This window comes from Anoplopoma fimbria, chromosome 12, assembly GCF_027596085.1.
Source record: "Anoplopoma fimbria isolate UVic2021 breed Golden Eagle Sablefish chromosome 12, Afim_UVic_2022, whole genome shotgun sequence".
Classification (NCBI taxonomy): Eukaryota; Metazoa; Chordata; class Actinopteri; order Perciformes; family Anoplopomatidae; genus Anoplopoma; species Anoplopoma fimbria.
The window spans coordinates 13,418,175-13,431,977 of NC_072460.1; the positions used below are offsets into that span (position 1 = coordinate 13,418,175).

General features: G+C 41.4%; 1 protein-coding gene across 1 annotated transcript in view; it reads right to left on the reverse strand.

The window, feature by feature from the left end:
• The window catches only part of lrp1ab (low density lipoprotein receptor-related protein 1Ab), an 83,249-nt gene that overhangs the window by 53,200 nt on the left and 16,246 nt on the right, over nucleotides 1–13,803 (reverse strand). Inside the window, exon 3 of the mRNA XM_054608865.1 lies at nucleotides 6,360–6,497. Coding sequence (XP_054464840.1) covers nucleotides 6,360–6,497 — 138 coding nt within the window. The remainder of the gene's footprint in view (nucleotides 1–6,359; nucleotides 6,498–13,803) is intronic.

Here is a 13,803-nt window from a genome sequence, read left to right on the forward strand (position 1 = left end):
GAAGGGGGGGGCAGCGTTGCCAGCATACATATCAAATTTGGAGGGCAAATAAATGATGGACAACAATGGAGGCTAATTGAAGCCTGTTAAAGTAATTTCATCCTTGATCACATTTGTGTGCAGATAAACTCTCTAATGTTAATCTCAATCCCAGCGCAATCTTCACAGAACCACACTGTCGTATCCTATCACATCTCCACTGGGAGATGAGATAGGATTGTGGTGTGTGTGTGTGTGTGTGTGTGTGTGTGCGTGCGTGCGTGCGTGCGTGTGCGCGCGTGCGTGTGTGTGTGTGTGTGTAATAGAGAAAGAGAGAGTGGAGGTCACACACACACACACACACACACACACACACACGTATGCGTGTATTCGTCCGGGCATGTGACTGACGCGCTGATGTGAATGCGCACACGTTAGGGGGCCTCTTCTTTCCCGCCTCCAAAGGGATCTCCAGGACACATCCTTTTGGCAGGAAATGAAAGAGGGGCACCCACACATCCCCTTTATCGAGATAGCTATAGGGTGTGCTTGTGCAAGCAGATGTGTGTGTGTGTGTGTGTGTGTGTGTGTGTGTGTGTGTGTGTGTGTGTGTGTGTGTGTGTGTGTGTGTGTGTGTGTGTGTGTGTGTGTGTGTGTGTGTGTGTGTGCCAAGGCTTGGAGATAAATGGGGTAGGGTAGTAATGGTGGAACACATCTGATATTACAAAACAAACAGTTTCTATTAGCTTTAAACCTCCAGTAAAGATTGTTGTGACACTTGTTGTGAACTATAAAATATATTATTTAGATCATGTGTCCACCGAGAACAGGTATCGTTTTTCTATATATTATTCTGATAATGATCAGCTCTCATTCCTTCATCCATATTCCATTTGTCTGTTTTCATCTGTCATTCTCACAATTCACTCAAAACGTAAGTGAAACTGTTAAAAAACATCCCCATTTAATCATTTGCCAAGTGTAAACACTAATATAACAAAAATAAATAAAAGAGGCTTCCACTAGCACAAAGAAATGTACCAAGGCGTCCAACAAACAACGGTAAATGGTCATGGACAGTACAGTAGCTAGTGATAGTATGGCTGTGAAGAGCTGAGATTGGACCAGTAAAGGGCCCTTATTATATAAAGCCTGTGGCACTCTGGGCCACAATGAGCCTTTTGTTGTGGCCCCGCTGAAAGGAAGAGTCCCTTAGCAAACACTGCGGCCCACATCGAATCCATTCACTGAGCCTCACAGAGTGAGAGACCACAGGCAACTAGAGTGCTAAAATACAACCAAAATGCACTTCTGTCCAGGGTCATTTTGTTCCATTCTGTACCTATCTAGCTATGGGTGGGCCATATAGACAAAATTAGTATAGCTTTAATTATCATCAACAATATCTCAGCAACTTGTGATTATACAAAGTACTCAAATCACAAAGCCAACTCACATCCATCTATTGATAATGTGTTTCATGAGATCACAATCTTGTGATTAAAAGGATATTGTTGGCAAACTCAAGAACTATTATTTTGACAGATATTGCTTCGATCTAAATAGTCATTCATTTAGACATGAGAGCTCTTTAGTATGATATGGTAAGTCTTTTGTAACAATAGAATAGTATGGTGAGATGATACATGTTAGTATTGATAACACTTATGGCCCAGCTAATCCAAAAATGCATTCAAAAATATTGATTAGGTCCTACTTTGATTCACATATTTTGGCCTATTCCCCCCAAAAATTACATTTTCCTTAGAGAGAGTCTGGTGAAAAAAAGTTTCTGGAATGTGAATCTGCAAATACTTTAGCTTTTTCTTACATCAGAGAGCATTTGCAGTCATAAGATAGGAGGAAGAGCAGAGGAAGGGAGAGAAGTGAGGACATAAACTATGATGATGAACAGAAAACAACGTATAAGAAGAAGGAACAGAAGAATGAAGAGAAACGGAGAAAGAGGGAGGGAGAAGAGGGAGGCGAGCAAACAGATGTGGAAAAGAGTGCAGGAAGGGCTTAATGATATGGAGTGGTTAGAAAGTTCCAGTTCCAAGCAAACAGGCAACAGCAGCGTGTCAGACATTTGACCAGGGGTTAATGAACGAAGCAAACAAATCAAAACAGTGACCCACTGGAGGCCTTCAGTCCTAAACAAGCATGCCAAAGCCATTGATCCTGTTACTGCATGGATGGCAACCCTCAATTTCACTCATCTATAGCTCTTTAAAGGGAAACAGGGAGTGAGAGTATTAGGCTGTTTGCCTAAAAGGCCCACAAGACTGAGTTTTATCAGAAGACATCTCACATTTGTATGCACAAGAAAGGTATCAATGTATCCCTGATGAAAACATAAGCTATTTATGACAATGCAATCCACAGAGGTTGTGTCCTCCTTACCGATATGCACGATATGATATGCTAATTCTGAAATTGTGTCGGTAACTAGTCCGGCCTTATAAAAGGGGGTTACCAATACACACACATATAAAATACACACAAATAAAGGTCAAAGAGATGATTAGCATGAACAGCAACACACAAATTTAGAGACTATGAGAAAAAGAACAGGAGAGGCAACAGAGACATGAAGAAGAGAAGAAGAAGAACAGGCCTTGGATGCTGTCCATGGCCAGTCAATATGGACATATATGAAAGTTGACATTTTTATCTAAAATACACACATGGAGCGGGCAGGCCAGGTGCAACAGGGTGGTGTTGGGGTCATGTCTGTAGTTACACAACAAAACCCAACTCTTTAAAAAGAGCAGCTCATCTATCCATCAACTGGTTTGAAAAAAATCCCAAACAAAATAAATGAAGCCTCCCTGCATTTCTACATCCACAAGCCGTAATTGGAAGCACAAATTGAGTCACACACTAACTTTATAAAAACCGGCTATTCCATGTGTGAGACTTTAAAGAGAGGTAATTCCCAGGACATTCCTACCTTTGTGCTCTCACTGTCTGGAAACAAGTCCACACATGCCTCTGTCATCTACCTGCAGCTGACAGGAGCCTACCGTTTTCCTACAATGTTCCATCAAACTACCTGCTCTCTACTTCTTAAACTGAATGGTTTGTACATATTTCTATTTGTTTGTTTGGATATGCATACCGTTCACATAATCATTTGCATTCTAGCACTGCACATAACTGTATGAAGAATTTGGACAAACTTATTATTGCCTAAAACTTTGAGAATATCAATCTCATTTAAGTTTAGCAGATGGCCATGCTCAGTTAAACACACGATTGGGCGCTGGCTAAGTCAATTTCTTACTGTGAAACTACTTTGTGATTATTTGGTGCATTCCATATCACTCCGAGGCTGGTGCTGCATTACTTAACAGGAAGAAGTTTTGAGAACGTTAAAGCAGACTTAAAAGGAGAAAAATATGTGCAAACCCAGATATTAAGGTGTGCATTGGCTTAGAGATTGTGAGCATAAAAAGGTACATTTATTGGAAAATGGAGCTGCAGACTCAAAGGGGACAAAATAACCATATGCAAACACTAGCAGGGCAGTGGCTTGAGTAATGAGCAAACAGTAGCTATCGCGGTCCCAAACAGTGGCAGCATGCTGTCCCAGATGCTTAAACTCACACAAATACTCAAACACAAATGTACAGACACGCGCACACACACAAAGTACACACTGTGGCACAAAATATTCCCAAACACACACAGTTTAACTTGCCTAAGAAAATCAAAACTCCGATTTTTCTTCATTCTGCAGCACATCATGAGCCAAGAAATACATGACAGATTCACAACACTGTGTGTCTCTAAATACAGTGACAGGTAAAGACTGGCAATAAAACAGGTCTTGTCATGCGAGGCAACTCTAACTGCAGCCAATAAACTCATTTAGGTCAAGACCCTCTCATGAATAAAGATGAAAATCTGGTCTTACTACAGGCAGCCTCAAGTAGCCTATGACCAATTCTCATTCCGCAGTTAGTGAGACATGAAGGACAATGAAAGCCCACTGCATGCATAAACTATGGCATCAGGCCACTACAATAATCAGGGAGCCCTTTGAGACAGCGAGAAAAAAGGGAAAAGCTCTCAAGAGTACTGCCATGACCCCATTTTCTTTTCCCCATCAATCAGTCACTTCTGAGGGAGGCAGGTCTAAGGCCTTGCCCCCCAACAGAGGCCCCATCACCCACAAGATGACAGAGAAAGGACAAATAAAGGCCTTCAGATCAATGAAAAGACTCAACTTTCACCCATATGACAGAAAAACAACATAACTGCCAATTGAATGAGAAGGCTACATTTAGTTCAAAGGGGCCTTTTAAATATAGGCCTGGCCCTATAGTTTGTGTTTTGACTAAAGGATGACAAAGAAACTCAAGACCCTGGTTTGGATCACGTAATAACATTGGAAAGCATCTTCAACATATGCCTTTTACATACATACTTTTACATGATATTGTGCAAGGCACCAAGGCCGACCCCTTGAATTAGTCAGACTCTACTATATACTCCTTTGTTTTGCAATCAGAGAAGGTTCTTAAAGGGTCAAGTTATCAGGCTTGCTAATGCTAGCCGTAGCTACAGTAAGTGTATGGCACAAACTAGGGCTGCTCTATTGCCAGCCAGTCTCCTGATATTCAAACCTGGTGCAGCAGCTGACTTACGTGATAGACTTGACTACTTTCTAACACATAGTAAGAAAAACGATTTTTAGGACCTCAAACAAAAACATTTTCATTTCCAAAGACCGCCTAAGAATATATGCATGTTCTGATTTGTTTTTACTTTGCTTTTGCTAAGAGTCAGAAAACACAAATCAAGTGTCAGATCAGAGAACTGTATCTGAAACTCTGAACCATATTGCCTGTATCAACTTCACTATCAATCACAGCACCATAGAGTCCACCTGGTTACTCCCTTGCTATCATTTCTTGACACAAACCACGGCAACTAAGCCCTTTTCTTGCAACACACTTTGAAAATGCTAAGAAAATTTATTTCAGCAAGATAAAATTCCTGCCTAACCTTTGTACTCCCTTTTCTAACCACTCTTGTCAACAACTCTGGCAGAATTACCTGGAAACACCGACTGACAAAGTATGCTTTCAGGCATCACTGCCCAGGTATACTTGCACAACCTGGCAGTTTGTACAAGCAAACACTTACATGCTTGTGAAAGGCCAGGCCTTTCACTGCAAAGAGGGGAGCTCACAAACAGCAATGCCCAACGTTCTGGACGCACTGCTGCCGTGTTTGTGTGTGGTGTAATGGGTGTGTTTGGGTGTATATTTGCAAGAATGTGACTGTGTGAGTGTACGTTTGCGTGCACGTGTGAGTGTGAGTGTATGCATGCATTACAAGCCCATGAACGTGTAGGTGTGTGACCAATGCTTTACTGAGGACAGCTGGACTTGTGTCTTCGGGGACAGGCAGTGTATGTTGTGAGTAGATGACATCATCACTATGTTGTGTAAAGGCTTGTCTCGCAGTGATGACCAGTGTGTGGGATACCAACACGCTCACCCACTCTGAACAACTGTCCACTTCATCAGCCCATCAGTGCTCCTGCTCTGCTGGATAAATCATATCACACCTAAATGCTCTGACTAATGCACTACAGCATTTTATCTAGTAACTTAACTCTATGTAGAATACCTTTGGTCCACCAAGTAAATATTTGATTAAATGGGTGATTTTGTATTCCAGTAAAGGGATTTTTATACTGATCAGCACAGTGCGTCACTACTACGACAAGCAAAATGGAGAGAAAGACATTTGGGTGTGCACAACTGTGATTGAAAGTATATATCCCAACATGAGTTATTGCAACTTTAAACAGGCAGAGCTTCTTACAGCTATATCAGAGGACTGGATTGCTGAATACGGAGGCAATCCTCTGTAGGCAGCCAGTGTTTGCTTCTTTGTCTACTGCAACAAAGACCGACACTATGGACCCAATATGTTCCATCGCTCATTCTTCTATCAACTCTAATTAATAGTGGAGGATTTGACGATATTCTTCTCCAGCTGCATCTGAGCTCAATGCTCATCATCTCCGCAGGGATTTGGGAAACAGCGTCATAGCCGAGCTGATTGATAAATTAATTACTTTTTTCCCTCAGAAAGAGAAATTCCATTGTAATTGCACAAACCTGAGCAGGCCAGCTCATTAAATGGCCTAATAGAGGAGATTATTGCATAGAGATTATAGTTTCGAATGGGAAGACAAGTAGGAGATGCTAAGGAGGAGAAGCTGGCTGGTCATTTTTTGACCCACACCACTCTGTGCGACAGTAGAGATAGAGAAAATGATGATACTATCTTTTCTAACTGTGTTTCGCAGAGTTATAGGAGTTAGCAGATGTGTGTGCATGCTTCTATGTGTTCATTACCTCTGCAGTGAGGGCCCTCATCCCAGCCATCGGTGCAGTCGGGGACTCCATCACATACTTTGCTCATATGGATACACACATCCAGGTCCAGGCAGCCCTGTTCATTGACAGGACACTGGTTCACCCTGTTGTGTGAGCCTGGAAAACAAGCAAAACATATGTTAGGAAAAACAGCAGTCGAAAGCAAAATATAGAGAGTTTAAACTCCATCAAATACCTTATGTATAATGGTAAAATGAACCCGCTTACATGCATAATAAAAATCATGAGAAAATATCTAATTAATTAAAAATGCCTGTGTATTTAACTTCAACACTTTAGCCTGAAGATGTCATCACACTTCTCAGTCAAGACCAAAGGAAGAAGACATTTCTTAACAGCACTTAGCAATTAGAAATGTCAGATCTTATTATTATAATCAGGAAGTTTGAGATATAGATCCCTTTTGATAGAGCCACTTGAGTACAAAATAATTAATAGAACAGGGATATGAAACACAACAAAACACAGATGGTCATTCATTCATTCATTTTTATCTGAGAGATCATTGAGGGCAGGGCCTTAATTGATGCAATGATGCCGTGTCACACAAAAGCATATGCATACAGCATCAGAAACAACCTCCACCTCTTGTTCAATGCACATCCTGCGATGATAGGTGAACACATGAGAAACTGGATGTTCCCTGCATGCATCAAAGACAGAGTCAAATATTGGGAGCATGTGACATATGTGCATACATGCAGTTACTGTGAATGTGTACAACATAGCAAATAGATCAAACATGGTCTGCAAATGGGATCTTTAGGCAGATATCTAAAGGCGTTATTAGAAATACTGACAACGATATTTAATTTTAAAGTGGAGTGGCGAGCAAAAGACAGAACTTGATCTCCTCTGATCCAGAAAAACTGAATTTTGTAAAAAATATTTTTTTACAGTCTCTTCCCTTCATTCTCTCCCACTCTTCTCTCGATCTCTCCTCCCAGCCCACACTGCAGAGCAAACAGTTTGCTTTGGCTGTTCCTCCTCCTCCTCTTCCTCTTTCTTCCTTCTTCCTTCTTCCTCCCTCCCTCCTCCTCCTCCTCTTCTTCCTCCTCCCTCCTCCTCCTCCCTTTCCCGTTTTCTCTCTAACATCTGCTGACCCATTTTACAAAAACACTAAAAGCAGAGAAAATAAAGTTCAGCGCCTTCACAGGAAACGATCTGTAGAGTTCTTCGGGTTATGTACGGTGCTGAGAGGCTTTTGAGATGATGTTATCTAACTTTGTGAACCCTGAGCTGCAAACCTGTTTCAGATGCCTCCTTCAGGATCTGACATACACAAAGTCTTAAGTGTCTGAATATAAAGCTGCGTAAATCTAAAAGATTGGACTCTTATTTCTGCCTCATGCATGTTGATTTTTTCCTTATCTCAATTGAGACTCTGAGGATAGAGGTTGTTGTACTGTAACATAAATTGTATTGACTTGACATTCAGTATGTTAGGTCTTTGTGTCATGTACATCCAGTTTAGATGGTGGAGATTATTAGGTGTAAGAGGAAAATAAAAATACATCTCTCTCGTATTCTTAAAGAGACATACCATCAAATTCATCAAAGTCTGGATGTGCATAAAGACGTATGAAGGGAAACATTTGCCTGCATGTTGGCATTCCCTGAAGAAAACCACAAGCTTTCCCTCTAAGCCCTCTCCATCCATCCAAGAGATTAGTAACCACACACAGATCATAAAATGTAACTCAGTTAAAACAAGAACCTTAAAGTGACAAGCGGTTCCATAATGATCCCACCACAACAGCCTGAGTGGAAAATGTGCCACATTTGAACAGAGAATTAGCTTATAATATATCTGGCTTAGGGAGAGGGAGAGCTCTCCCATCTGGGGGATGCTAGCATATTAGCAGCCCCCCTACAGCCTCGGCCTCTAAGCCAGCCTGATTTACATTCAATAAACTGCCAACCTGGGGATTTCAACATTAACTGCAGTACCAAGAATAAACTGCCATGCACACAGGAAATAAAAAACCCTGCCAAGGATTTATCATTTGTCAACAGTTTTCTCTGAGTAGGTCATAGGGAAAGTCATCGGAATGAAGCATTCTGCCCAAATCAGTGTTTTTGCAACTATGCATGAATGTAATTATATTTGACAGAATGTGATGTGTTGGGGATTGAGCAGATAGACAGATAAACTGATTAACTGGCATAATGTTGGTGCTAAACTATCCCAGGAACCAGGTCCAAACACACTGCAGCGACCGAAAGAATGAAGAGAATAACTCTACTTTCCAATGACCAGTCAGAATCAGAATATGTTTTTGGAAACACACTTACAACTGCCAGCGACACACAACCGCCATAAAGAATTGTCTGAGTTCCACAACACAGTAATACCTTGGCAGGAGCTGAATAGGGACCATCAGCATAAAAACTAAACAGAAAGGACAATATGGAGGATTAAATAACTTTGCAGGATGGACAATGGAGATGAACCCTGTACTCCCTGCTCCAGTTTGGGAAGTTGTTGGCAGAGTATTACAATAAGCTCCCCTCATACTGGCAGTAACCATTTCCTGCGTCATCCATCAGTGGCGGCAGAGGACTGCTGTGCAAATCAGATGGTAAACAATACAGCAGAACTTATTTTCATATTTAAATGTTTTTCTTCGAACAACAGATTCATTATCAAACTGCTGTTTTTGTCCAAGGTTTAACAGAAAGATGCTCAAAACAAATCATTTATTTTTTAGCCGAAATGAGATTGGAGAAATTCCATTTTGCTTTTATAGTTCTTCATAGCATAAACTCATCTTTGTGACACAGTTACAACATTTCTTGTTTCAGCAACCAATTGCATGTTTTCTTCCTTTTGAAATGTCTTTGATCTTAGACGTAGATTCCCCCAGATAACCTATATTGGCTTTTTAAACCCGATTAAGTGAAGTGGTTCTCTTAAACATGTCTTTGATCTGGTTTAGCATATTTGATTACACTATTTCTATGAAAACTAACATACACCACCATCCAGATAAGCACTTCAAGACAGGAGCAAAGAAACTGCATTTTAATGCTGGATCCCATAATTGCATTGTCATCACTAACATGAAGGCCTACACTCCTTCTAAGTGTTGATCATGTTAAGGTTTTTGTTAAAATTGTCACCATTCACTGTCAAAACTGGAGATACAAGTGTCAGTGAAGAAACAGTATGTAAAGTAGTTCATCAAGTCTGCATTGCTTTATCTGAACTGAAAGATCATTGCGTCAAGATCCCAGATGCTCCAGGCAAAGCCAACAAAAAGTTACAGTTCCGTTAATTTGAAAACTTACAAGAATCATTCGGCTGTATATCCAAACTATCTCCGCCCCAGATCTTGAGGAGAACCAGAATTGAAATAACTGGGTTTCAGGGAGCATAAACTGCATTTTTACAGTCCTCAAACACTGTTGCTCAGCGGAAAGACGCAACTCATGATTAAATGACTAAACTCTTATTTTTTCTCTTCTATTCTTTATATGCTCAGCTTGAAAAGGGAGAAAATAATGAGAACTAGTGCTCGAAGTGGGCCGGTACTCAACGGTACGCAGCACTGGCACTTCTACATTTAACTTTTTGGTATACTGTGACTTTTTCTTGCGCACAACCACTTCTCACAAGCTGCCGTTACTTTTTTCTGTCGTCTCCATATTTGGTTCTCTAGGCAAGAATATGCATCACAACCTGCCCTGGAAATATCAAATGCTCAATTTCAATCTTTATAACTGACTCAAATGTTTGTTTCAGTCTGTCATTGCAAAGCCTATATCAAGGGGTTGATGTTTTTCATGTTTAAACAGGCTAGTAGATCTTCTATCTCTATTTTAGAAAAAGATCATTTCCAAAATGAAATGCATATCATAATTTACCGATCTGGACAAAGTTATTCATACCTCTGCCATCACACTTAATCCAGCAAATTCTTATGCTCTTGCCCCGCCTTGAGTCAAAAGTGACCTCTCACTCTCAACTTGTAAAAAATGCAACTACTAGGATTTGTTGAGACCAAAAGATACAATCTAACATCCTGTGGCATACATTTCCTAACACTCTTGTATTAATTTAGCTGTTATTTTTGGTCTCTGGGAAATGCTTTGCAACTCTCTATGAAAGTTTCATAAATCATAGATTACTTTATAAAATCATAATCATTGCCATCTGTTAGGGGCCATAACAAAGAAGGATGAAACCACTACATGTTTTTGCAGCTTACTTTCTGAAACCATTTTCTCTGTTCATTCACTGCAGAGAAAACACAAATAAGGTACTGCAAAGACAAGTGAAGAAGTGAAATGAATAATTTCGAAACATGGAGATTTGACGCAAAATCTGGAATGCTCCTCCTATTAAAAATGGTATTATGTGCCCTTTAAATGTCATTAGCAGGTCCTATAGAATTTGCTATAGGAGTGAAGGAATATAATTATTACAGACCAATATTAAAAGTAATTTAACATGTCCTGGGATAGCACAGATTATTTAGTGAGTTTGGAAGCCTTGGAGACAAAGCACTACGAGTGAGAACAATGTAAGAATCTTGGCCATGCAGTGGATAAGAGACAAAAAAAGTACAACCCTCACACCTATTAGAGGGCAGAGTGAGGATAATTACTTTATTGCACTAAACTGTGTGATCAGCTAACAGTGATTTCAGCATATCCTCACTGTGTCTTCAGGGATCTTATTGTTAAAATATTTCTGCTGCATGAACTCTCTCTCTCATTTTCTCTCTCATAAGAACCACAAATTAAAGATATGAGCACTGAGTCATCATGATTGAAACATTATAAACTATGAATCATAATGCATAACTTATCTTCAGCTTTATTTAAACTCTTATTGCAGCATGTGCTCTTTGGAGTGAAATATGACTTTGTGCAAAGACAATATTACACTTTCCCCTGAGCACATTGTAGATTTGGGTAATGCATCACTACCTGTGTCACCTTCACGCAATTCCCCCAATACAGAGAGCACTCCTCACTTATGGCTCTATAAGTACCACTTACTTGTCTGACCGGCATTAGAGTTGTGACGTGTAAGGCGGTCTCTCCCAATTTGTGCTTCCCTCAAACACCTCAACCTCTGGCCCCCCCCCCCATCCCTCCGTTCCCGTAGTTATGCAATGACCTTAAATTTGGATCCCCTGTCGATCTTTTGTCCTTAGCATAAAAGCCTGCTTTTCTTCCTGCTCTTCGGGTTCCATGCCAGCCCCTGACTGACTCCCATAAAGTCTGCTGTCAGCTCGAATGAATATGTTGTGCAGGGTGACAGGCAGGCCTCCCCCTCTCTGGAATCACACTTTGCACCAGAATGCACAACAAGCACATGGCCATGCCAAACCCTACAGAGGAAGCCGCAGCACACAGGACTTACAGTATAGCACATGGTGATCTCACTGGGGAAGACCTGATGTTATACTTTATTCTTTGACCACGCTTACCACAATCTTAAAGGATAAATATGAATAACAATAACTTACGACAAGATAACATAATGACTAAAAATGTTACAACAACTGCATTATACTGTGAAGTGAATTACATGTTGTACTTTACTGCATCTAGTTTCTCGACTATAGAAATGAACGACTACAGAGATCCTGACAAGGATAATATAATATATATATATATATAACAAATCTATTAAATCTGCGCAACTCCTTGTTCAACTTGTTACACAGACGTGTTCCGACAGAAGAGACAGCTAGCAAAAACAAACCAACAAACCATCTGCAGCCGGGGGGAGGGGGGCGCTGTGAGGCAATTAAACCAGAGGAAAGACTTGAGATGAGATATGAGGAACAGGGAGCAGAGATGACTTGAGTCTGGCTCCTTTGCCTGCTTTGACAGGCAGAGAGGAAGACAGTGGGACACAGGAAAGAAAGAAAGAGGCAGAGAAGCAGACAGGGCGTGGAGGAGACAGCAGAGAAAGCGAAGTGGTGCCTGTGTGGCGTGAGAAAGCCCTGTGTTCTCCGTCTGTTGATAGGCCGGTGAAGCTGAGGAGGGCTCAGGGCCACAGACCAGAGGGATTTACAGGGCTCCTCCTTTGCTCCTTCCTCTGTGGAAGCAGTGTGTCAACCACTGCCACTACAGACCCTCCCGCCCCTGCATGGTGCCCCCTGCAAATGCCGCAACATGACATGATAATAGGCTATGAAAAGACTCCCCCCCTACCCGCCTCAACTTTACAGTAAAGAGTCTGTTTTTTACAGAACTTTGATCAGAGCTTACAAAGCCATTTCCATTTCCCTGCTCAGCCTAATGCTAATCGGCCCCTTTTCTCCAAAACAAAAGGCTTTTCCTATAGGATCATCCCTTCTCCCCATCGCCCCATGTCCTCAGCAGATGGCTGGTCCTGGTCGTCTTGGAGAGGCTGCTGAGGCATGACAGTCAAATGGTCCGGACAAGGGACCATGCTGGCAAGTGTTCAGAGGGGGCTCGAGGGCAAGCGATGGACAGATAACCTTATTGTGTGGCCACCTCAGGCATCTGCACGGAGATGATAACTCAATCTTCCCATCAGACAACCCTACCATCTTGGGCCCCAGGCCATGGCATCCACTGGCATGGGCCAGAGTGTGTGGGCCAAGGGACATGATATGGTCGAGGGCTGAGCTTCTTTCGCCACAGTGTTGTATTACTATTTTGACATCAGACAAACTCTCTGAAGGAGCTTCCAGTGTGTTAGAGCAAATTGTTCAGTTGAAAGCGAAGGCATGAAATCACATGTTTACTGGACGCTTAACATGACAGTGTTCAGTGTCTGAATATGAGGTTCCACATTTGTCTGTTGTTAACATTAAAGCCTCTTCAGCCACGGGTCCCTCAGTTTCATTATGAAACTGCATTCCATTGTATATCCCCTCAAAATTACTTTCAAGCATCAACAAGGTCTATATGTGTGTACTACTCCTACTCGCCTATGGAGACTTCTTTAATGACAGCTCAACAGTACAAAAAAAAGGGAGTTGCTTGTCATTTGCAAGTGTTAACTACTTTGAATGATCAACTAATTTTCTCACCCTGAATTTAAGTGGATGGCACTGTATGGGAAAAAAGAGGGGCAGTGTATTTGCATGATTGAGATGCATTCCACCCCCTGCTGGGAAGCTCTCCTGTGGACATTTTCATGCTAATCTGGGGCTAAAAAGTCTAACAGAGAATTAGGCGCAGACAATTGTTGCAAAAGTTTTTTGGAGGATGAAAGGGATTCCTTCATGGCAAGCGCATCTCATGATGGAGAAAGTGCTTACATGCTTGGGCTTACTCAAACATCTGTTCCCATTCGCTGGCTCAACCACAGTGAATGCGCTTCACGCAAGAATCATAATTGCATACAGACTTCAGATACAGTCAGGGAGTCAGTGTTTTGTACAGCGACTATTCCAACAGAGCTATGAAA